General features: G+C 39.1%; 1 protein-coding gene across 1 annotated transcript in view; it reads left to right on the top strand.

The window, feature by feature from the left end:
- Nucleotides 1-22,995, top strand: part of MYO16 (myosin XVI) — a 312,032-nt gene that overhangs the window by 191,823 nt on the left and 97,214 nt on the right. The window contains exons 17-20 of the mRNA XM_063459903.1: nucleotides 9,627-9,738; nucleotides 12,327-12,444; nucleotides 17,464-17,535; nucleotides 18,019-18,160. Coding sequence (XP_063315973.1) covers nucleotides 9,627-9,738; nucleotides 12,327-12,444; nucleotides 17,464-17,535; nucleotides 18,019-18,160 — 444 coding nt within the window. The remainder of the gene's footprint in view (nucleotides 1-9,626; nucleotides 9,739-12,326; nucleotides 12,445-17,463; nucleotides 17,536-18,018; nucleotides 18,161-22,995) is intronic.

The raw sequence follows: 22,995 nt of genomic DNA, 5'->3' as shown, positions 1-22,995 counted from the left end.
CCTACAACAAGGCAAATTACACCATCTCCTGTAGACAGCAGTTTCTCATATACCACTGCCTCACCCTTCGCTACTTTTACTAACTTGAAACTTTGGGCTCCTTGTCTGTTTACATATTTTCACTTCATCTCAACTTGGAGTACATAATATTTGTTATCTCAGTCAACTGGTGACCTGATGGTAATGTTCAATTTCCTACAGTATTTCGATGGATCAGTGTCAACTTTCTAGATAAGAGCTGTTTTCTTAAATAAAACATATCTTGCAGCTGTTCTTTAGAACTTTTTTAAAGTGTCTTACAAACTGCTTTCTTTTTGTTATTGGCAATTGCTTAACAGTACATTTCCCCTCAAACTTCTCTATATGCTACAATGAGAACATGAATGAACTTAAATCATCTTACTATGTACAATCCTATTAGCAAGTCCTGTGCAATACTCATGGCACTTTGAAATGTTTGAACCACTTAGAAACCCAAATTAAGGTGCACATTATTTGGTACATGGTACCCCAACACATATGAGGTCACTATTTGGCATATACTTTAGCTTTGCCCATTACAGTACAGATATGTATAGCTTTCTAAAAGAGAACTATCAATTGATATTTCAATGCTTCTGTTGAAAATCTTCTACTCCACATGTATCCACCAGATGTCAAGGGTCTAACTCGCATGATGACATTTCATGTTCTGATTGCAGCCAGAATCACTATTGCCTCTCAATGCAAAAATGTCTTAAAGGGATTCTATAGTGCCAGGAAAACAAAGCTGTTTTCCTGGCACTAAAGGATTAATAGGTCCCTCCCTCCCTCAGGGCTGCCTCCCATGGGGCTGAAGGGGTTAAAACACCTTTAGCCACTTACCTGAATCCAATGTCCCTAGGCGCTGGGTCAGGCTCTACCCGTGCTCCTCCCCCGCCGACGTCAGCCGCCGGGGGCGACCTAATGCGCATGCGCGGCAATGGACATGCATGCATTAGACCTCCTCATAACAAAGCACTCCAATGCTATTCAATTTTTTCCTATGGGGAAAATCTGACGCTGCAGGTCTGTGAGGACATCCAGCGTCCGATAATAGACCAAAAGTCCATTAGGATTCCGGAAGCGCCCCCAAACAGCCACTGGGGCCAGACTTAGAGTTGCAATGTAAGCATTGCATTTCTCTGGAACTGCAATGTTTTACATTGCAGCACTAAGTGCAAAAGGGTCACAGCATACAGACTACTTCAAATAGCTCAAATGATCTGGGTGCCTACAGTGTCCCTTTAACTCCGAACAATGAAAATGGTCGATAGATTATGAGAAGAAAAATCTATGAAGACATGTCACACAGGCAAATGAATAAACTTCCGCTCTTCATTTCTGATGTTCTCAATATACCATATTTTTCTGTGTATAAGACGCCCCCATGTATAAGACAACCCCTATTTTTTTAGCCCAAAATCAAGAAAAAAATATTTTAAGCATCAAATAGAAAAACTTTGCTATTTTAGAGGTGACTTCTGAGGAGAACAACACACTTCTGATGCTCATGCCTCCCCTGTGCTACAGTAATCTGTGAAGGCAATGGCTCTATAGTACATGCTGGGATACTACAGCTCCCATAATACAGCAGGTGGTGTGAGGGCATGCAGGGACATAACATCAGTATTCCCTCTGCCCCCTGATCCCCATTTTTATCCCCCATAAATATAAATCAAAAAGCAAGACCTTTATATGCAAAAAATAGGGGATTATCTGTTAAACCAATAAAAAACAAGAAGACATAGCGTGTTCACAAACCAAAAAGCAAGATCTACCTGAGATGGAGCATACCTCAATATGGCTGCTATTTTTATGGTGTGGCATGCCTATTGAGCTCCATTGCTAGTAAGTGCTGATGTCTGCTGCAGCTCCCACGCATGTAGGAACCTCTTCTTCCTTGCCACATCATTAAGAAGTGGCTCGTCGGGAGGGAGATCATGTATGTGAGAGGGCCATGACACTTTGAAACGCGGCACGTGCACAAGTGTTTTTTTTGTTTTAACCCCAGCAGTGACAATCCATGTATAAGACGACCCCAATTTTTAGAAAAAAACATAGTTCTATACATGGAAAAATACGGAATATTTCACTGCTTTGTCTGCCCCTCTCTGGGCTGTTATCATCATTATGTTTATTGTTATAAATACATTTATGTTACTCTGCTGATTTCTATCTGTATCTAGATTTAGAGGGACTGTACTGTGTAGAAATTGTAAAATACTTTTTACAAGAGGCTGCAGAAGGGCAGGTTATATAAAACTCTGTGTAAATAAGCAGCAAGCAGCATCCCTGGATATAATGAAACGTTTATTAGCTGCTGTTGACTTGTCTTACCCTAAATTGCTGATTCAAGGAAAATAGTAAATTCATTCTCCAAGGGTTTGCATACCCTTGGAGAATTGGTTATATATGTACCATTTGTGAGCAGGCAAAACACATTTCTTTTATTTCTTATAGGATTCATATTCAACTGTAGATTATAACAGAATAGCAAAATCATAAAGCAAAACATGGCAACAAAGAAAAAAATGAAATGACCCCTGTTCAAAAGTCTACATACCCTTAGTTCTTAATACTGTGTATTGGCCCCTTTAGCATCAATGACAACTTGCAGTCTTTCATACTAGTTGTTTATGAGGCCCCTAATTCTTGCAGGTGGTATAGCTGCCCATTCGTCTTGGCAAAATGCCTCCAGGTCATGTAAAGTCTTTGGTCGTCTTGCATGAACCGCACGTTTGGGATCTCCCCAGAGTGGCTTGATGATAATAAGGTCAGGAGACTGGCCAATCCAGAACCTTCGCTTTTTTCTGCTGCAACCACTGGAGGGTCAACTTGGCCTTGTGCTTATGGTTATTGTCATGCTGGAATGTCCAAGAGCGTCCCGTGCAGAAGAATGCTAAATGTCTCCCAGTATTTTCTGATAACATGCTGCCTTCATCTTGCCATCCTTTTTTTTTTTTTTACAAGATTTCACATGCTTTTAGAGCTTACACCCCTCCCAAAACATCAGTGAGCCACCACCATGCTTCCCAGTAGGGATGGTATTCTTTTCACTATAGGCCTTGTTAACCCCTCTCTGAACATTGCACTTATGGTTATGACCATAAAACATAAAACAGAATAATGCATTCTTTTATGATACAGAGTAATTCAATAAAACCTAGTGACTGTGATATTTCCAGTGTATAAATGTAAATGGCATAATGTAAATCATTTCATTTATGATGAAAGAACTAACCCTGCGTCAGTCTGGAACGTGTGCTTGTACTGAAGATATATGATTTGGTTCATCTGCCTAGTTTCTGTTTTCATATCAAACATTTCTAACTAAAAAGAAGCTCTCTTTGTAATACTAAACATATTGTTCCCCAATTTGTAATTCTATGTCAAATGTAAAGACTTAACAAAAAGAATAGCTTTGCTGTCTGAACCTCATGATTGTCTTAATTTAGCAAGGAACAAATGGATCTAAATGCGTTTTTGTCATTGGCTGACTATATTTATGTACAGAAAAGCATTGATGTATAAACAATGCATGTCACATGGACAGATACACTTTGCTATTTTAGGATAATTTAAGTGGCATTGATGGTGAGGGTTCATGATTAGATGTTTTCAGCACAAAAATGCATTAGAAGCAGCATTTTAGTACGAGAATGATTTCTGAGCAAAATGGGATTTTATGCCTAACTAACTTTCATGAATATATCATACTGGTTATGAACAACAACTGAAAAGTGGGACAATGTTACATTGAAATATTTCCTGTTAGAGATGACCTACATTAATGTATATTTGAGAGATATATAGTTTCCTTGCCCTATGCTACATTATATAAATAATAGCATTAGCACTAGTAAGGAATCAACAATCAATTGTTACATATACATTTACATTGCAACTATGGGAGAATAGAATTTCAAGCAATGCCATAAATGTACCAAAATTATTTATTATGAAATTGACAATTTCCTAATGTATTGTAAAGGTAATACTTTAGTTTACGCATTTTCTGCATATTTTTAGACAAAAAAAGATACTCACCTTTATTGTTGCTGTAGCTTTTGCAAACCATGAAAGGAAACAGCAGTGCCCTTTGCTAGACCGGGAAGAGTCTCCACCAATCGCGGGGGGGCGTTACTTGTTTTAGTCTATCAGGTCTGATATAATCCCATAAAAGGCCAATACCAGAGATAGGTGGGAATTAAGTTTCAAATTTAAGGCCAAGATAACCAAAACGAAAACTGATTTGTCTTGTAATTTGTATTACTAAAACTAAAGCTAGTAATAATACAACAAACAAATAATAGACTGCACATCATGTAGCTTCAATATATATAAAAAATATCTGATAAATAGATTTCACATTCTTCCAAACTGGAGAAAGAAAATCACAGCATTGTCTGTTGATAAATACATTTTTGGCAGATCCAGCATATTCCGATCTACGATATAAAGTAAGAATAAAGAGAAACCGAGAAGTAATTTAACCCCTTAAGACCGGAGGGCGTACTATTACGTCCTTTTTAAAACGTCTCTAAACGCCGCAGGGCGTAATAGTACGCCCTCCGGTCTTTCCTTACTTACCCGGTCCCACGCCGGCGATCGCGGTTGGGGGGACTCCCAGGGAGCCCCCCGCGGCAGATCTTCCTCCTCCGGTCCCCCCCGGCCATGTTAGAGTGAGGTCCTTGTGAGGACCTCACAATCACATGGCAGGGATAGCTGGCTTCTGTATTGTCAGCAGGGGGACCAACTGTAATGACAGGTGGTCCCCCTGCTGGCTGAAAATAATATAAAATAAATGTTAAAAGTGTAAAAAAATAATAATACATACTTAGATCATATATATATATATATATATACATTATATATATGATCTAAGTATATATATATATACACATAAACATACACACACATACACTGTCTAGGTGTATTTTACTATTAATATATATATAATTATATATATATATATATATATATATATATATATATTAATATCAAATTACACGTAGACTGATACTGATTAAATATATATATATATAATTATTGTTATATATATATTTATATATAATAAAAAAATTAAATATGTAAATACGTTAAAAAATAAAATAAATAAAATAATAAAAAAAATAATTAAAAAATATATAGATGTGTGTTATTTAGTTCTAACTGTATTGTGATATTAATATATATATATATATATATATATATATATATATTTATATAAAAAAACACATAGAACGAAATAATATATATATCTATATACATAAATATATACGTATATATCAATAAAAAATATTTAAAAACAATTATATATATATATATATATACCTATATATTCACATACGTATATATATATATACATATATTAATTCTACATATATATTTATGTAATATTTTTACATAATTGGGTATCTTAATTAATTACAATTAGCGGAACCTGCCTGACAACCCATGCCGAAAGTAAAGGGAATTTAATTTGCTAGCACAATATTTAACCCTATAAATTTCCAAGACATCATAAAACCTGTACATGGGGGTACTGTTCTACTCGGGGGACTTCGCTGAACACAAATATTAGTGTTTCAAAACAGTAAAATGTATTACAACGATGATATCGCCAGTAAAGTGAAGTTTTTGCATTTTTCACGCACAAACAGCACTTACACGGACGATATTATTGCTGCGATACTTTTTACTGTTTTGAAACACAAATATTTGTGTTCAGCGAAGTCTCCCGAGTACAACAGTACCCCTCATGTACAGGTTTTATGGTGTTTTCAAAAGTTACTGCGTCAAATATAAGGCTTGTGTTTGATTTTTTTAACATTAAAATTTGCCAGATTGGGTACCTTGCCTTTGAGACCCTATGGTAGCCCAAGAATGAAAATTACCCCTATGATGGCATACCATTTGCAATAGTAGACAACCCAAGGTATTGCAAACGGGGTATGTCCAGTCTTTATAGTAGCCACTTAGTCACAAACACTAGCCAAAATTGGCGGTTTTTGCATTTTTCACACACAAACAAATTCTAACGCTAACTTTGGCCAGTGTTTGTGACCAAATGGCTACTAAAAAAGACTGGACATACCCCATTTGCAATACCTTGGGTTGTCTACTATTGCAAATTGTATGCCATTATGGGTGTAAATTTAATTCCTGGGCTACTATAAAGTCCCAAAGGCAACGTAACCAATCTGGCGAATTTCAATTTCAAATGTAGCGTGCTATATTTGACCCCGTAACTTCCCAAAACTCCATAAAACCTGTACATAGGGGGTACTGTTTTACACGTGAGACTTTGCTGAATACAAATATGTGTATTTTATTGCAGTAAAAGCAAACAGTATTATGACATTGACAGTTAAAATGTCATGTAGAACTAAAAAAATAACAACATTTCTTATTTTCTCCCATCTTTTTCATATTGAATTATGTTTTATAGCTAAATATTTGATATTAAATGAAAGCCCTATTTCCCCTGAATAAAATGATATATAATAAGGGGGGATGCATTTCATATGAAAGAGGTGAATTACGGTTGGACAGACATATAGCGCAAAGGCCAGGTTTTGTTTACATTTTGTTTCGTTCACAACGTGTACATTTGGCTCCGTCCTTAAGGGGTTAAAGCCTTGAAACAAATAATTCAAACAAATAATTAATTATGTTAAAAAGACAGTTTCACAGCATTATAAACGTATGCTCAACAACAACGTATGCTCAACATTTATGCAAAGAGAAAAATGTTATACATCCAATAAGACTTGATATATACATATACCATCATTTATTTATTTTTATATATAATTTAGGAGACAGCTACTAGTACTAATACAGCAAACATTCTCTAGCCTTAAAAATATTTTTCTGATATCCATTTTTTATGTGTAGCTATTATTATTTCATATGGAAAAATTCACAGCTCCTTAAAATTTTGCTCGTTCTTGAAGTCTCAAAGGGTGTTTGAAAACTACAAGCTTGCAATTAGTAAGCAGCATTCTGTGCCTTAAATGGAAAAAATGTGATTTGTTGCTATATTTATCAAATTAGGTAAACTATTACACTATTTGTTTTATAGATGACAATAAAAATGTCCTGAATATTTATGATTTTGATTTTCACAAATCATAAGGGTAAAATGTTTCTTGAGCAAAAAGCTATATTGAAGAATATTTTGAAATAAAAGTACTTTTTTGCAGAAACGATTCAGCAAAGATGGTAGGGATTAAGATAGTGGAGAGATTCAAGAAATTGCTAAGTAATATGCTTTTCTTAGAAAACAAAATCATAACTTTTAAGTAAGGGGACAAGTAGATTATTGGCATTTTTTTTTTACATTAAAAGTTGACAATCTACAATAGACGGCCTTTTTGCAGATAAAGAAAATATATGTATTTACATGTGGTTCTGGAAAAAAAAAACAGCAGGAGTTTCACCACTGCCTTGATATTTACCTGCAACTGATATGTAATACTATATACTATGTTTTATACTACGTCTGTGCTTCTATACTAAATAATAGTAAAAGTCTGCTTGTAGTGTTCACAATACAGAGAAAAATCTTTAACAGGATTTTAGTATACCCGAGGTCATTAATCAAACTCTTGTACTGTATTCCATATTTGCTGCATTGTATATTACATACGTATTGCATTACCCTTGGTAATGACTTGTCACAATATGTACACCTACCATTCGATCTGCATGTTCCTTTTTTCGGGCTGGTGTCGACCACCCTCTTCTTCTTCCAGGGAGGTATCAACTCTTCAACCCCCTCCTTCTCAAAGTGAGGTATTGACTCCTTTGCTCACTACTTATACCAGACAAGTAATGACTCCTCAGTCCACTCCCAACAAAGACTTTACAAAGACACTTTTTGACTCACAGGAACAGGAAACAGTACTTTAAAAACAGTCCTCATATTCTGTAATAGCTCCCCACTACCAAAGAGCATTGCATTGAAAAAGGTCTGCCTTTGTCATCCCTGAAAAAAAACTGCCACGAACAACAGCACCAAAAATTATTTTAATTTTATTTTAAACTATGATGAGTCTTTAACAACACTACATTTAATACAGCTGGTATTGCTGGTTTAATTGGTTGGATAACCCTGAGCCACATCTTCTTTTTCCCTAGGTAGAGGGGACCCTGTACGGTGTACTAATGTGCTGGTTTTGTCTGAGAATTTTGTGGAGTCTTAAGTGGGGCATCTCTGTTTCATTCCTTGGACTCCATCTCCACCCTTTTGTTCCCCATCCATTCTTTATTCTCCCTTCTCCCCCTCCCTTTTTTCTTTCATATTTTCGGTAGTTTGTTATTTATGACTACTTCCTAATTGATCTCTTATAAATTATTATTATTATTATTATTATTATTATTATTAGTTAAATGGACCCAACATATTCTGCAGTACTTTACAATTATAGAAATTGGATATTTAAAGGTGAAAAAGGCCCTGCTCAAACAAGCTTACAATCTATGAGGATTAGAGTTAGGCCAATAAATATTGTTAGAGGACATACTAGTGAGGCAAGTTATAGTGCACACAGTGCTGGAATGATTGTCTGAGAGTATTAGCTGACTGCTTTCAGCCTATCATTGCACCCATTGCTGGTATGAAATGGTATGGGTAGAGAAAGTGTGAAATATCTGTCTGCGCCATACCTCCAGTAGCAGTGAGGGACCCTCATTTAGCATTAAACTATTTGAAAATGGCTTGACACTGAACAGTGGAACAGTGCCAGGGGACTCCAGGCAAAATGCCTATAGTGTCCCCTTAACTTTAGGTCACACACATAATACAAAAAAAACATAATCTGAAGGAAAAGCATACAGGCAACAACACAACACAATACAATATGACTGTGACAAGGAGGGGAAGACAAGGGAACAGACGTAATTGCCCTTACATGCAGATACAAACACTTGTCACAGTGTGTAAAACTGTTGAGCAGAGTAGATAGTGGGAACTGCACTCAATCCAAACGGCCAAGGGTGCTCCAGATCAAGTGTGTAAAACTGTGACATAGAACATTTTGCAAACAGACTGTATTGTGCAACACAATGTCACGCAGAAGGCTGTTAACATTGTTTGTCTGGCTGACAAAGCCTCTTTAAATCCATAAGAGGGCCTGTGTCATAAAAGGCCAAGTGTGAAAAACACAGGTAAGGATTGGACATGTGGTTATTTGGTAACCAGTGCTGTTTGTGTGTGGCACCAATTCATTCCAATTCTATTATATATAGTGATTGTCTGAACGGTATCAGTAATTGTATGTTATGACATTAGAACTGTGCTGCAAACATCCAGTGTGGGAGATATCAGAGACCATTAAAAGTAGGTTAGTTAAAAACCTTGGGAAAATATCAATCATAATTTGGGGTTAAACTAATTTATTGCTCATTTATGAACAGCTAATCCTGGCTCTAAACTTAAACCAAGTTGCATATAAAGTATGCTGTAAGCAATAATAACTCTAAAAATTACAAGAACAATGTGTTTGTGTTTTAGAATTCCTTAAAGACTAAAAACAATGTCTGAAATGTCTTGATTGTATGCAAAGATATCAAAGCTATTTGCTTTTCTGTTTATACAGGTATCTGAACCAGACTATACCAGAGGAAACATCTATAACAGCAAGCACACAGAACAGGGAGAAATTAACTAACCTGAAACAGGCCTTGAGTGTTTTTGGATTTAACAATCTAGTGAGTTTTGTAAACACTAAGCACGTCATAAAAAGAAACACCAATATTATTATATGTATATGATATTAGGGACATTAGTGCTCCTTCTTAAAGTGAAACTGTCATGCACGGATCATCTCCAGGTAGGTACATATCCAGGACAGGGGTGTCCAAAAGGTAGATCGCCAGATTTTTTAAAACTGCAACTTCAATTATGCTTTGTCATACTAAAGGATTCTAAAGGCATGCAAAGCATCATGGAAATTGTAGTTTTACAGCATCTGGGGATCTACCATTTGGACACCCCTGATTTAGTCTACACATTAGGCTAAGGATTTTGTCAGTGTTTGCATAGATAATATGAACTACTTGCCTGAAGATTACTTACTCCACTTATAAAGGTACCCTGGAATGATCAAAGTGATTGTACACATAGCCACAAATGTCTCAAATGGCACAACCATACCATGCAGAAAGTAAACAGCATACAGGCAGTACTAAGGTCATTTTTGGTGTGACATAAACAATGTTCTGGCTCTCACACAGCCACAATAAGTTGCAATACACAAAGCTTGACCATCCTCGATTGCGTTGCATTGGGAGAATGTCTTAAGCAGCTAATCTTGTCTGTACTAGCAAATGACACAATTAGCATCCCATGCTAATGACATCTTTTTAGAGCAGGATGTGTACACAACTTCTCTCAAACTCAGTTGAGTTGCAGTTTTTATAGCTATGCTGAAAGCAAACTAAAAAATAAATTGCAAAATATTCAAATATTAAATGTTTTTTTCATTTGTACATGTGGTAGTAATATGTATAGTATATTGCATATATTTCAAATTACACTACATCCTCTTAACATAGTTATAGCAGCTGCACTTTAATACTGATATACTAATTTGCTGTCTGATCAATATTTTATTTTAATATATGTGTACATAATATGCTTATAGAACTGTTTACATATTTAAAGAATGTCTTGATAATTTGATAGGCATGTACATAGGGTTGGTAAACTTTACAAAGACAAGCATCTCCAGATTGTTCTAATTAATCATATTTTAAAGGGGAACAGTCACTTTAAAACGGAAAAAGAAATTAAATCATGCATAGCTTGTGGTAAATGTTTATTCTTGATATGCTGTTTTCTTTTAAATTTATGAAAAAGATTTAGCAAATTACATCATAATTAATTCCGTTCAGACAAGGGCATAGCAAGGGCAAAAAATTAAATGAGGTATGGTCGCTGCATAGTACAGAGCTTGATATTTGACAAGAAGCTAAGATAAAGACATAAAGAGACGTGGATTTCTAAATTTAATTTAATTTAATTTAATTTTTCAACCTTCCCAAATGTATATTTCTTAAATAGAGGGATAAGTAAACATAATATTATAAAATCCCAGAAAGTGTTAGTACCCCAATAAGATTTAGAAAATATGACTTTTTGGTGTAAAACTTACCAAGGATAAGGATTAGGGCTAGAGTTTGGAAATTCACCCCAACATAGACTAGCTCACTAGCCAGGGGAGTCCCTTTAATCTATGTTTGGAGGAAATTCCCTCGAACATAGGCCAGCTATCTAGCGTGGGGAATCCCTCAAATCCATCTTCGGGGGAATTCCTGAGACTCAGATTTGGGGGATTCCCAGCGCTGGAGAGCTAGTCGTTTGTGCAAGAAGTCGGTAAACAGGAAAATAATTAAGTGAGAACTACCTGTATAGCAATTGACATTATGTTTAATGTGTGTTTTTTTGTTTTTCTTTGTTGTTTTTTTGTGTGAAATTTCTTTTAACTGGTATAATGATGTTCATTCATTGTACTATAAATTGATACAAATTGAAAACGGAATATCAGACCCAAAAAACCCAGATAAAAAAATATGAGAGGTGGAAATGTTCAAGCTATATTGGTCAGAAATATGCAATTCATTTTTAATTCATCTCAATATACTGTTAAATGTTAAAATTGTATTGCCATTATTATAATAAAAGTGTTAGAGATATTTCTTCTTTGAAAGATTAACACCTTCTAAACAGACCCCTAGGGATATCCAAAACTAAAGAAGAAATAAACATGATAACAACTGAAGAAAAAGAGTGTATTATGGAAAAATGTATGTCATCTAGGGTTCTGGCTGCATCATAATAGACCACAAGGATGATTGACGAGATTGGCATTATTTCCTCCTAATGCACATTACAGTGTTATGTATCGTTTATATTATTTTTTTTTTAATTTAGAATGAGAGCTAGGTTAAGAGCTCTTTAATCACACATGTTATTATTTCATAAGGAACGTTTACAGTATGTTACTAGTTTAAATGAATGGGTAAACAATTGTCCTTAACCAAATTTAAAATAATCACTTTAGAATTTTCATTATTTGTGTATTGTTGTGTACTATTTCTTTGTAACTACAAGTTTAGTTAAGGTGATATGTTGTGCACATGGATATTTACCATGCATGTAAATGCTGATATAGTGTAGCATTTTTACAATAATATATTCTGTTAATGAACATGCCCTGTTAACTCACTTTAAAAACATCCGTATGTACATTAATGTCCTCCTCATGCTGTTACATTTTCATATGCATTGTGCCTAGGCCATAGAGAACCTCTTTATGATCCTCTCAGCCATTCTGCACATTGGAGATATTCGATTCACTGCCTTGACAGATGCTGAGACAGCCTTTGTGTCTGACCTACAACTACTGGAACAAGGTTAGTGGGGTATGAAATCTTGTCTATATTGTTATGTTCATTTTTCACCAATAGGTGGAGACATAACGCTTGCATAAGCAGTGTGTATAAGAGAAATCAAAATGTACTTTTTGTTATATTTTTTTGTTGTTGTGTATATATATATATACATATATATATATATATATATATATATATATATATATATATATATATATATATATATATATATAGTACTTTTTAATATTTCATGTTTGGTAACCTTTTGATATAATTTTCATGGTGTTCAGATATATAACATTTATAAAAAATTATATATGTTTAAATAAACTCAAACATATTGCATGGGGTCAAATTCTATCTGAAATAAAGAAAACTTGCACTTCTCTCTAGCATTATGAAGCAATACATATACAGTTGCAAAAAAAAAAGTATGTAAACCCTTTGGAATTATATGGATTTCTGCACAAATTGGTCATACAATGTGATCTGATCATCATCTAAGTCACAACAATAGACAATCACAGTCTGCTTAAACTAATAACACACAAATAATGAAATGTTGCCATGTTTTTATTGAACACACCATGTAAACATTCACAGTGCAGGTGGAAAAAGTATGTGAACCCTTGCATTTAATAACTGGTTGAACCTCCTTTGGCAGCAATAACTTCAACCAAACGTTTCCTGTAGTTGCAGATCAGACGTGCACAACGGTCAGGAGTAATTCTTGACCATTCCTCTTTACAGAACTGTTTCAGTTCAGCAATATTCTTGGGATGTCTGGTGTGAATCGCTTTCTTGAGGTCATGCCACGGCATCTCAATCGGGCTGAGGTCAGGACTCTGCCTGGGCCACTTCAGAAGGCATATTTTCTTCTGTTTAAGCCATTCTGTTGTTGATTTACTTCTATGCTTTGGGTCATTGTCCTGTTGCAACACCCATCTTCTGTTAAGCTTCAGCTGGTAGACAGATGGCCTTAAGTTCTCCTGCAAAATGTCTCGATAAACTTAGGAATTCATTTTTCCTTCGATGATAGCAATCCGTCCAGGCCCTGATGCAGCAAAGCAGCCCCAAACCATGATGCCCCCACCTCCATACTTCACAGTTGGTATGAGGTTTTTTATGTTGGTGTGCTGTGCCTCTTTTTCGCCACACATAGTGTTGTGTGTTTCTTCCAAACAACTCAACTTTGGTTTCATCTGTCCACAGAATATTTTGCTAGTACTGCTGTGGAACATCCAGGTGCTCTTGTGCAAACTGTAAACATGCAGCAATGTTTTGTTTGGACAGCAGTGGCTTCCTCTCTGGTATCCTCCCATGAAATCCATTCTTGTTTAGTGTTTTACGTATTGTAGATTCGCTAACAGGGATGTTAGCATTTGCCAGTGACTTTTGCCAGCTGACACTCTAGGATTCTTCTTCACCTCATTGAGCAGTCTGCGCTGTGCTCTTGCAGTCATCTTTACAGAACGGCCACTCCTAGGGAGAGTAGCAGTGCTGAACTTTCTCCATTTATAGACAATTTGTCTTACCGTGGACTAATGAACAGCAAGGCTTTTGGAGATACTTTTATAACCCTTTCCAGCTTTATGCAAGGAAGTCAACAATTCTTAATCGTAGGTCTTCTGAGAGCTCTTTTGTGCGAGGCATCCTTCACATCAGGCAATGCTTCTTGTGAAAAGCAAACCCAGAACTGGTGTGTGTTTTTTATAGGGCAGGGCAGCTGTAACCAACACCTCCAATCTCATCTCATTGATTGGACTCCAGTTGGCTGACATCTCACTCCAATTAGCTCTTGGAGATGTCATTAGTCTAGGGGTTCACATACTTTTTCCACCTGCACTGTGAATGTTTACATGGTATGTTCAATAAAAACATGGCAACATTTCATTCTTTGTGTGTTATTAGTTTAAACAGACTGTGATTGTCTATTGTTGTGACTTAGATGATGATCAGATCACATTTTATGACCAATTTGTGCAGAAATCGATATTATTCCAAAGGGTTCACATACTTTTTTTTTGCAACTGTATTCTATTTGTAAATGCAACACCGTCTCCATGCTAATTAATACTTTAATATTTATTAATTTTAATACTTTATTTTAATATTTAAAAAGTATTATTCGTGATTATTCACTAAAGGAAGAATTGTCAGGAGTTCAAAATAAATTCATAGTGGATTTTAACATTAAGGCCAAAATCACCAAACTAGAAAAAATCTCCATTTAACCTTTGCTTTCAGTTCAGCAACTTTGGTCTTAAATGTGAATTTTACTTTGAATTTATTTCTAATATCTGAGAATGCTCACTTTAGTGAGCAAACCTGATTAAAAGTCAGATGTGGAAATGCCCATAAACAGTCGCATGGGCCGTTCTCATTAATATTTCTGTATGGCAAGGATGTCCACACTGCAGGACTTGTTTGCCCATGAAGCAAACAAGGCATTTGCCTTGTTAGCCTCGGGGTAGGCGGCCGGTTGAACTCCAAGCGGGCAGCGAGTGAGCGCTGATTTGTGAGCTCTCCCTGCTCAGCTCCCCACCGCGCGCCGTAGAGTGCTGCGGGAGCGGGAGTATGACATCATATTCCAGCTCCCTGCATCACTCTGTGGCGCACGAGGGAGCTGTGCAGGGAGGGCTCACAAATCAGCACTCCCTCACCACCCTCCTGCCTTCCTGCCCAGCAGCCTGGCTAGCAGCCCCACTGGACCCAAGGTAAAAAACATCCACCAAGCTCTCCCAAAGGTAGGGTCTGGGTGTATTTAAACTAAAATTAAAAAAAATGTATGTGTGTGTGTGTGTCAGTGTGTCTGTCTGTCAGTGAGTCAGTGAGCCCCCCTACCCACTCACAGTCCCCCTACCCACCATACAGCCCCCTGCCCACCTTACAAACCCCTAACCACCTCACAGCCCCCCTACCAACTCACAGCCCCTCTACCCACTCACAGCCCCCCTACCCTCCTTACAACCCCCCTACCCACTTAAAGTCCCTCTACCCACTCACAGCCCCCCTACCCACTTACAGACCTCCTACCCACCTCACAGCCCCCTACCCACTCACAACCCCCCTACATACTCACAGTCCCCCTACCCGCTCACAGCCCCCTACCTACCTTATAGAACACCTACCTACCTCACAGAACCCCTACCTACTCACAACCCCCTTACCCACCATACAGCCCTCCTTCCCACTTACAGACCCCCTACTCACTTACAGACTCCCTACCCACCTCACAGACCCCTACCCTATCACAGTCCCTGCCTTCTCACAACCTCTCTACCTTTTTACAGCCCATCTACCTTTTCACAGCCCATCTACCTTTTCACAGCCCATCTACCTTCTCACAGCCCCCCACCCTCTCACAGCCCACCTACCCTCTCACAGGCCTCCCCCACAAACCCTGTCACAGCCCCCTCACACACCCTGTCATCCCTCCCACATACACACACACACACTGTCACCCCCACACACACTCTATCATCCGCATACACACACTGACACTTCCTCCATACAATATCACCATCCTCAATCACTTTTTGCCCCCACACACTGTCACCCCTTCACCCAGCTATATATATGCATATGAGCGTATAATTGATTTTTTTGGGGGGAGGTGGATCTTGGGGGAGTTTCCACACATTTTTCCCCAGGACGTGACCCCTGATCTACACCAAATGCAAAATGGGCATTTCCATTTATTTTTTAAATAAAATAAAAGAGACAATTTATGTGACATGATTCTAGGCAAAATGATGGAGGGTGGGATGATTTAGCACAGTGTTAAAAAAAAGATGAAGGATAAGTGAGATAAATGGCACTGTGGTGAAGTAAGATGGATGGATAGTGGATGTAGCCACAGTGTTGTCTGCTCCTCCTACCACCCCCTATCTTATTTACAACTCTGCTAACACACCGCACCCCTTTATCTTATTTTCCACAGTACCCGTCACTCATGGTCTATTTTACTCCCCATAGTGGCTTTCTCCATCCTTCATTTTATCCCAGCCCATGATCCACTTTATTCACTACAGAATCCCCACTCTTCCTCTTATTCCATTCAGTCCCAGCATCCTCCAACCACTCACCATAATATAATCCAACTGTGAATTCCGCCCACGCATCCTCCATCTTATTTCCCTCTTTGCCAATGTATCCTACCAATCATGCAATTCCCAACAGTGTCCCCCACTCACATCTTGTTCTCCATAGTCCCATTGTTTGTCCCCAAAATGTCTCATCCTTCATATTATTCCCTACAGTGCCAATTTATTTCATCCACCATCCTATTCAAAAACTTGCCCCTACCCTTCATCTTATTCCCCACAGTTCATATGAGATGGTGGAGGCTTTTTAATGTAAACACTGCCTTTTCAGAGAAAAAGTAGTGATTACTTTACAGTCTAGGAACACCTCTAGTGGCAGACACTCAGACAGCCATTAGAGGTGCTTCCTGGGTCAGTGTTACATGGAGATGCTGAATGTCCCCCCAAAGGTTTGCATTGGTCCAGGGCATTTCTATGAGGAGATGATGATTGGTGCAGGGCATGCACAATAGCCTCTTGATGCTTTCCTATAGGAAAGTATTATATTGGCTCAGATAATCAAATTTGATCATCTCAGTCAAGAAGTTGGAGCAGGACGGAGCCTCCCGCAATGAAATTGGCGCATGAATAAAGGTGAGTAAAATAACTTTTTATTGGAGACCGGGGGAGCCGGGGACCTAAAATGTGTTTTTAGAACTATAGTGTCAAGAATACATATTTGAATTCCTGACACAATAGTGTTCCTTTACGTATTCCTTTAACCCCTTAAGGACACATGACGTGTGTGACACGTCATGATTCCCTTTTATTCCAGAAGTTTGGTCCTTAAGGGGTTAAGTATCTAAAAAATCTTGGACACTCATTCCAAGAATCTCTTCATTTATCATACTAATAAATAGAGTGCCTGGAATGTCCATTTAGATAATGTTTATATATAGTATTTTCCACCTGTACAGATTCTATCTTTCTTTGACCTTTTGTGGTCTTATTTTAGTTGCTGGAATGCTGCAGGTGTCAGCAGATGAGCTTTCCACTGCACTAACAACAGATGTTCAGTACTTTAAAGGTAAGTAACGATTGCTAAACCTGCAGAAGAGAAATTGACAGCAAAGAGCAAACGCATTTTAGAAATATCTTCAGATACTAGAATTAGCTAATACAATGATAGCTAAGAAACGTGAGAGAGGGTTAACCCCTATGTTACTAATTAGAAGGAAACAAGTAAAACTCGTTTCTTAGTGAATGATGACAAACGGGAATATGGGTTAAAACGTAACGTATATTAAAATATATAAGGTTATACACTAAATGATTATATATATCCATTGCTAATTATTACAAATTTGACCCAGATCAAAACAATAATAGTTGCTAGCAAGTAAAGTATTACCTCATGCTAAGTATCAAACACGTTTTCTTTCCAAGTTCAGATACTTAATAAATTACATAATGTGAATTGAACCAGTGCCGGAGACTTACAAGAAACTATATAAAAACAAATCAGAGCAAATAAATTATTTGATTACTTTATCCATATGTTATTTTCTAGGAGATATGTTAACTCGCAGGCACACAATGGAGACAGCCGAGTTTTGCCGGGACCTACTAGCAAAGTCACTGTATTGTCGTTTGTTTAGCTTTTTAGTAAACAATGCCAACTTCTACCTCCAAAATCAAAGTGATCAAAACAGGTAAGATTAAGTAAAATTAATTAACAATTTTAAGAGAAAAAAAAAATAGTTCACTCCGTGAATTTAATAAAGAATGCATTTCTAATGCTTTAAATGAACATGCTTAGGACCATAACCCTTCATTTTAATATAATGATGGAGTCTGGAAGCTATTGATTACGATTTTACAGTTTTGTTCAAGGTAAAGAATGGGGTGGGGGGATTCACCTCCTACGATCTAGCTTTGAGCACTGGGGAAAGTATGACTGCATTACGGCACCACAAGAATTTTGGTGTGGCCAGATTGACATGATTCCTTTCAGCACCAAATTGAAACAGAAGTTAAGGCACCCAGACTTCATCGCATTGAAGTGGTCTGGCTGCAGTGCCCCTCTCTGTTTAACCCTGCAACATAAAATATTACAGTTTCTGAGATATTGCAATGTTTACATTGCAGAGTTAAGACCACCTCTAGTGTCTTCCAGACACTAGTTGTTTCCTGCTCTTTAATGGAATTATTGACATGCTGTTTTAATAGTAGAAGGCAATAAGCGGTATCAGGTGGTCCGATGGTCAGGGCTAGCAGCACAGGAGCGAGGTCAAGAGTCAAGAGTTAGACACTCACCCAGTCTCCACTCCTTCAAAAAATCTTTTAAAAAACTCACTTATTTATAGAAGCGTATCCATTAAAGAACCACTATAGGCACCCAGACCACTTCAGCTTAATGAAGTGGTCTGGGTGCCAGGTCCCTCTAGGTTTAACCCTGCCTGCTGTAAACATAGCAGTTTCAGAGAAACTGCTATGTTTACCTATGGGTTAATCCAACCTCTAGTGGCTGTCTTATTGATTGTCTGATTTTCACAGTGAGAAGATGCCAGCGTCCATATGAAAGCATTGGGAATGCTTTCCTATGGACTGACTGAATTTGCGCGCGGTGACGTCCGAAGGAGGATAGTCCCCAGCGCCGAGGGAGACCAGCGCTGGAGAAAGGTAAGGGATTAACCCCTCCCTCCCCCTTCAGCCCGGCGGGAGGGGGGCCATGAAGGTGGTGGGGACCTATTAATACTATAGTGCCACGAAAACTAGTTTGTTTTCCTGGCACTATAGTGGTCCTTTAAACTGTTAATAGCTCCCAACTTATTCCTCTTCTGGAACTGTCATTACTTCTATAATACTATCCTTAACCTTTGTGTCACTATACCTCCCTCTAGCATGTAAGCTCATTGAGCAGGGCCCTCAACCTCTCTGTTCCTGTGCGTCCAACTTACCTGGTTACAATTACATGTTTGTTAGTCCACCCACTGTAAAGCGCTGTGAAATTTATTGGCACTATATTAAAAAAAAAAAAATTAAAAGTCCTGCGCTCAAACTCCCACTACTCTTTGGCGGCAGCAACAACCATAGTACACATCAGCCCCAATACATACAGTAAAAAACACAAGAAAAAAAAAGTTACCTGTGCTCTTTCCCAAATGGAGGTTATTTAGTTACTCCAATGGTCCAATGCTTGGTTGTATAGGGAGAGGCATTAGCAGTAGAAAGAGGGAAGTGCTCATGCCATTGTACAGAACACTGGTGAGACCTCACTTGGAGTACTGTACACAGTACTGGAGACCATATCTTCAGAAGGATATTGATACCTTAGAGAGAGTTCAAAGAAGGGCTACTAAACTGGTTCATGGATTGCAGGATAAAACTTACCAGGAAAGGTTAAAGGATCTTAACATGTATAGCTTGGAGGAAAGACGAGACAGGGGGGATATGATAGAAACATTTAAATACATAAAGGGAATCAATACAGTAAAGGAGGAGACTATATTTAAAAGAAGAAAAACTACCACAACAAGAGGACATAGTCTTAAATTAGAGGGACAAAGGTTTAAAAATAATATCAGGAAGTATTACTTTACTGAGAGGGTAGTGTATGCACAAACTGGCATCCCTATAAACTACATACCATAAGCACACATATTAGATCCTCTACAATAACTCATAACACATCCCCTACACACTCCACTCCCTGTGAGCGAACTCATGGGTGGGTGGAACATGTAAGTGGACTTATGAGTGGGCCTTATGGGCATACCCACCGTCAGGCCCTGGGGCCCAGACCTTGAGCTGTGTAAGAGGCCCCCAAAAAATGGAGCTGCTTCTAATTCTCCCAGAACATTGAATTTTGTGACCACAGTTGCAAACAGCCTCCAGAGATCCTGTTCTACACCAGACCAGTGGAGCCAAACTGCAGCTCATCATCATCCTCTTCTAATTGTAAGTAGGCAATCTAGTATATTATTAGTGACACTAATCTATAATTTACCTCACATTAAAGGGACACTATAGCTTAATGAAGTGGTTGTGGTGTCTATAGCTGGTCCCTGCAGGCTTTTTAATGTAAACACACACTGTGTGCAGCACTGGCGTTAGTTCATATGGCAGATCATATGGGTGGGGCATTGTGATGTCACATGGGGGGGCGGCAAATTTATATTTTGTCTAGGGCAGCAAAAATCCTTGCACCGGCTCGGATGCTGGGCAGGTGCACCAGTCTACTGGTGACCCACAGGAGGGGAGTTCACTGATTGCACTGCACTCTCCTCCTGCCCAGACCCATCTTGACCGTAGTGCAAGTGCCCTCTGCCCTCTGCCCCTAATTTACAGTGGCTCACACTCACAACAAGCAGTGCCTGGAGCCCTTTGCAGAGACGGAAACAAAGAGGTTCTGCGGCGGCTGGCCGTCCTGCAAGCATTACATTAAACAGCTGTTCCCCATGCAGCCACAGGTCGTGTTGTGCTGGGAGACTGTGATTACTCTTCACTTCCTCCCAGCCTACAGAGCAGCGCATGGGGGAGAGAGAGGAGGAGGCATGATTTAATCTTACAATAAATCCTCTAAGCAAACCTTTATAAATTTGGGGGGATCAGCTCTGTTTCCACAGTTTATTGGTGTTTACTCTGATGTCTGTATTAATATTGAGGGATGTCTAAGTAGTAACGTCAGTGTGTGTCAGCAGGGCCAGCCGTTGGGGTGGGCAAGCTGTACGGTCACGCAGGGTGCCATGACAACAGAGGCACCTGGCGGCCAACACAGCTCACAAGTTGGGTACACCAGCATATTTAGTTTAAACGATTCGCTGGTGGTCCACTGGTGCGCACCAGCAGTAGGTGCAGTCAGATCATATCCTCTCCCTTGTGGTTCCAGCGCTCAGTTAGTGAGTCAGAGCACAGGCTCACTGTGCTCTGACAACATTGAAAGTCAGAGCCGTGAAGGAGTGGGTATGGCAAAGAGCTACTGATTAGCATAACATCAATATCCGTTATAAAACCAGGAAAAGGTGGGCATGGATGGTGAACTGATTTGGTGGCGCAATGGGCCACTTGACTGGTTTTGCCCCCCAGGCCTAAGGCTGCCAGCCCTCCCCTGGTAGAGGTTAACACAGTAAAGAAGTTTAAGCATGTGTGGGATAGGCATAAGGCTATCCTTACTATGAGTTAAGGCCAGAGACTAATGAAAGTATTTAGAAAATTGGGCAGACTAGATGGGCCGAATGGTTCTTATCTGCCGTCACATTCTATGTTTCTATGTCATTGGAGGGAATGCCCACCTGCTACGTCAAGGCAAACCTCTCAGGTGGGTCCTACACTAACCATTCACCTTGCTTCCTTGAGCTTCTGGCAAAGATATATCTGAGACAGAGAGGGGTATTTTTTTATACACCCCTACATGCTTATTAACCCTTAAAAGAGAACAAATGGGATGGGCGGCAGCATTGTACAAGCAAATACAAATACAAAAAAATAAGTCCTGTGCTTAACCTCCCACTACTCTTGGGCAGCAGCAACGACCATAGTACACATCAACCCCAATACATACAATAAAAACCAAAGAAAAAAAGTTACCTGCACTCTTTCCCAAATCCCTATTTATATTTAAACAAATGGAGACTATTTAGTTACTCCAATGGTCAATGGCCACACAAGATAGTAATGTGCTTTAATATATAAAATGGGGTATTCATTCATGTGATCAAAATATTATTTTGCCTCTTTATAAATTAATGGTAACCTTGAATATATAATTAATGGTAACCTTGAATACTGTGTGTGATACAATTTTTGGCACCAGCTTTAAAGAATGATATTGGGAACTAGAAAAAGTGCCACAATGACCTACAAAATTAGTAAGGGGGGGGGGAGCCGGGCCGCCGAGTTGAGAGGCAGCAGAACACTATGTCTCTGGGCCTGAGCCTGGAAAAACTGCTAAAACTCAGCATATAGACGGACCCAATGCAGAAATGACTGACACATATTTAACAAGCAGCACCCAAGCTCCATGGAGATCCCAAACAGGGTCGGGTACCGAGTCGGGAACACCGCAAATACAAAAGCGGGCCTACTCGCCAACACAAGCATTGACACTGGTGGCCCCCAACGACACACAGATCACTGACCGGCAGCCAAGAGACAGCGGTATGTCAGATGTAACTGCATGGAAGACTACACCGTTACGAGGGACGGTCCGGCCCCGCTCCCCCCCCACCCGGCCGGAGGGGGGACAGACCCGGCCACATGGCGGTGGCGCACCCCGGGCGGAAGATACCGCGCGGGGTCCGAGCCGACCACCTGAACGGGCAAAGGCTACCAGAATGGAGCCCGTCCGATGATTTTGTTTCAGACGGGGAGGCACCGAGGGGGACTGACATGGGCAGCTCACACGGCCCCTGGCAGAACTGAGCGCTGGACGGATCCCCCGTGCTGTGTCCCTGACCGCCGGAGAAGTGAGCACCCGGGCTTCTGGGTCTGGGAGGTCCCCGGAGAGCCCTGTCCCCGATGCCGTGAGCCCGGTGGGGCGGGACTG

Source organism: Pelobates fuscus, chromosome 1, assembly GCF_036172605.1.
Source record: "Pelobates fuscus isolate aPelFus1 chromosome 1, aPelFus1.pri, whole genome shotgun sequence".
Classification (NCBI taxonomy): domain Eukaryota; kingdom Metazoa; phylum Chordata; class Amphibia; order Anura; family Pelobatidae; genus Pelobates; species Pelobates fuscus.
This window is presented reverse-complemented; position numbering and strand designations above follow the sequence as displayed.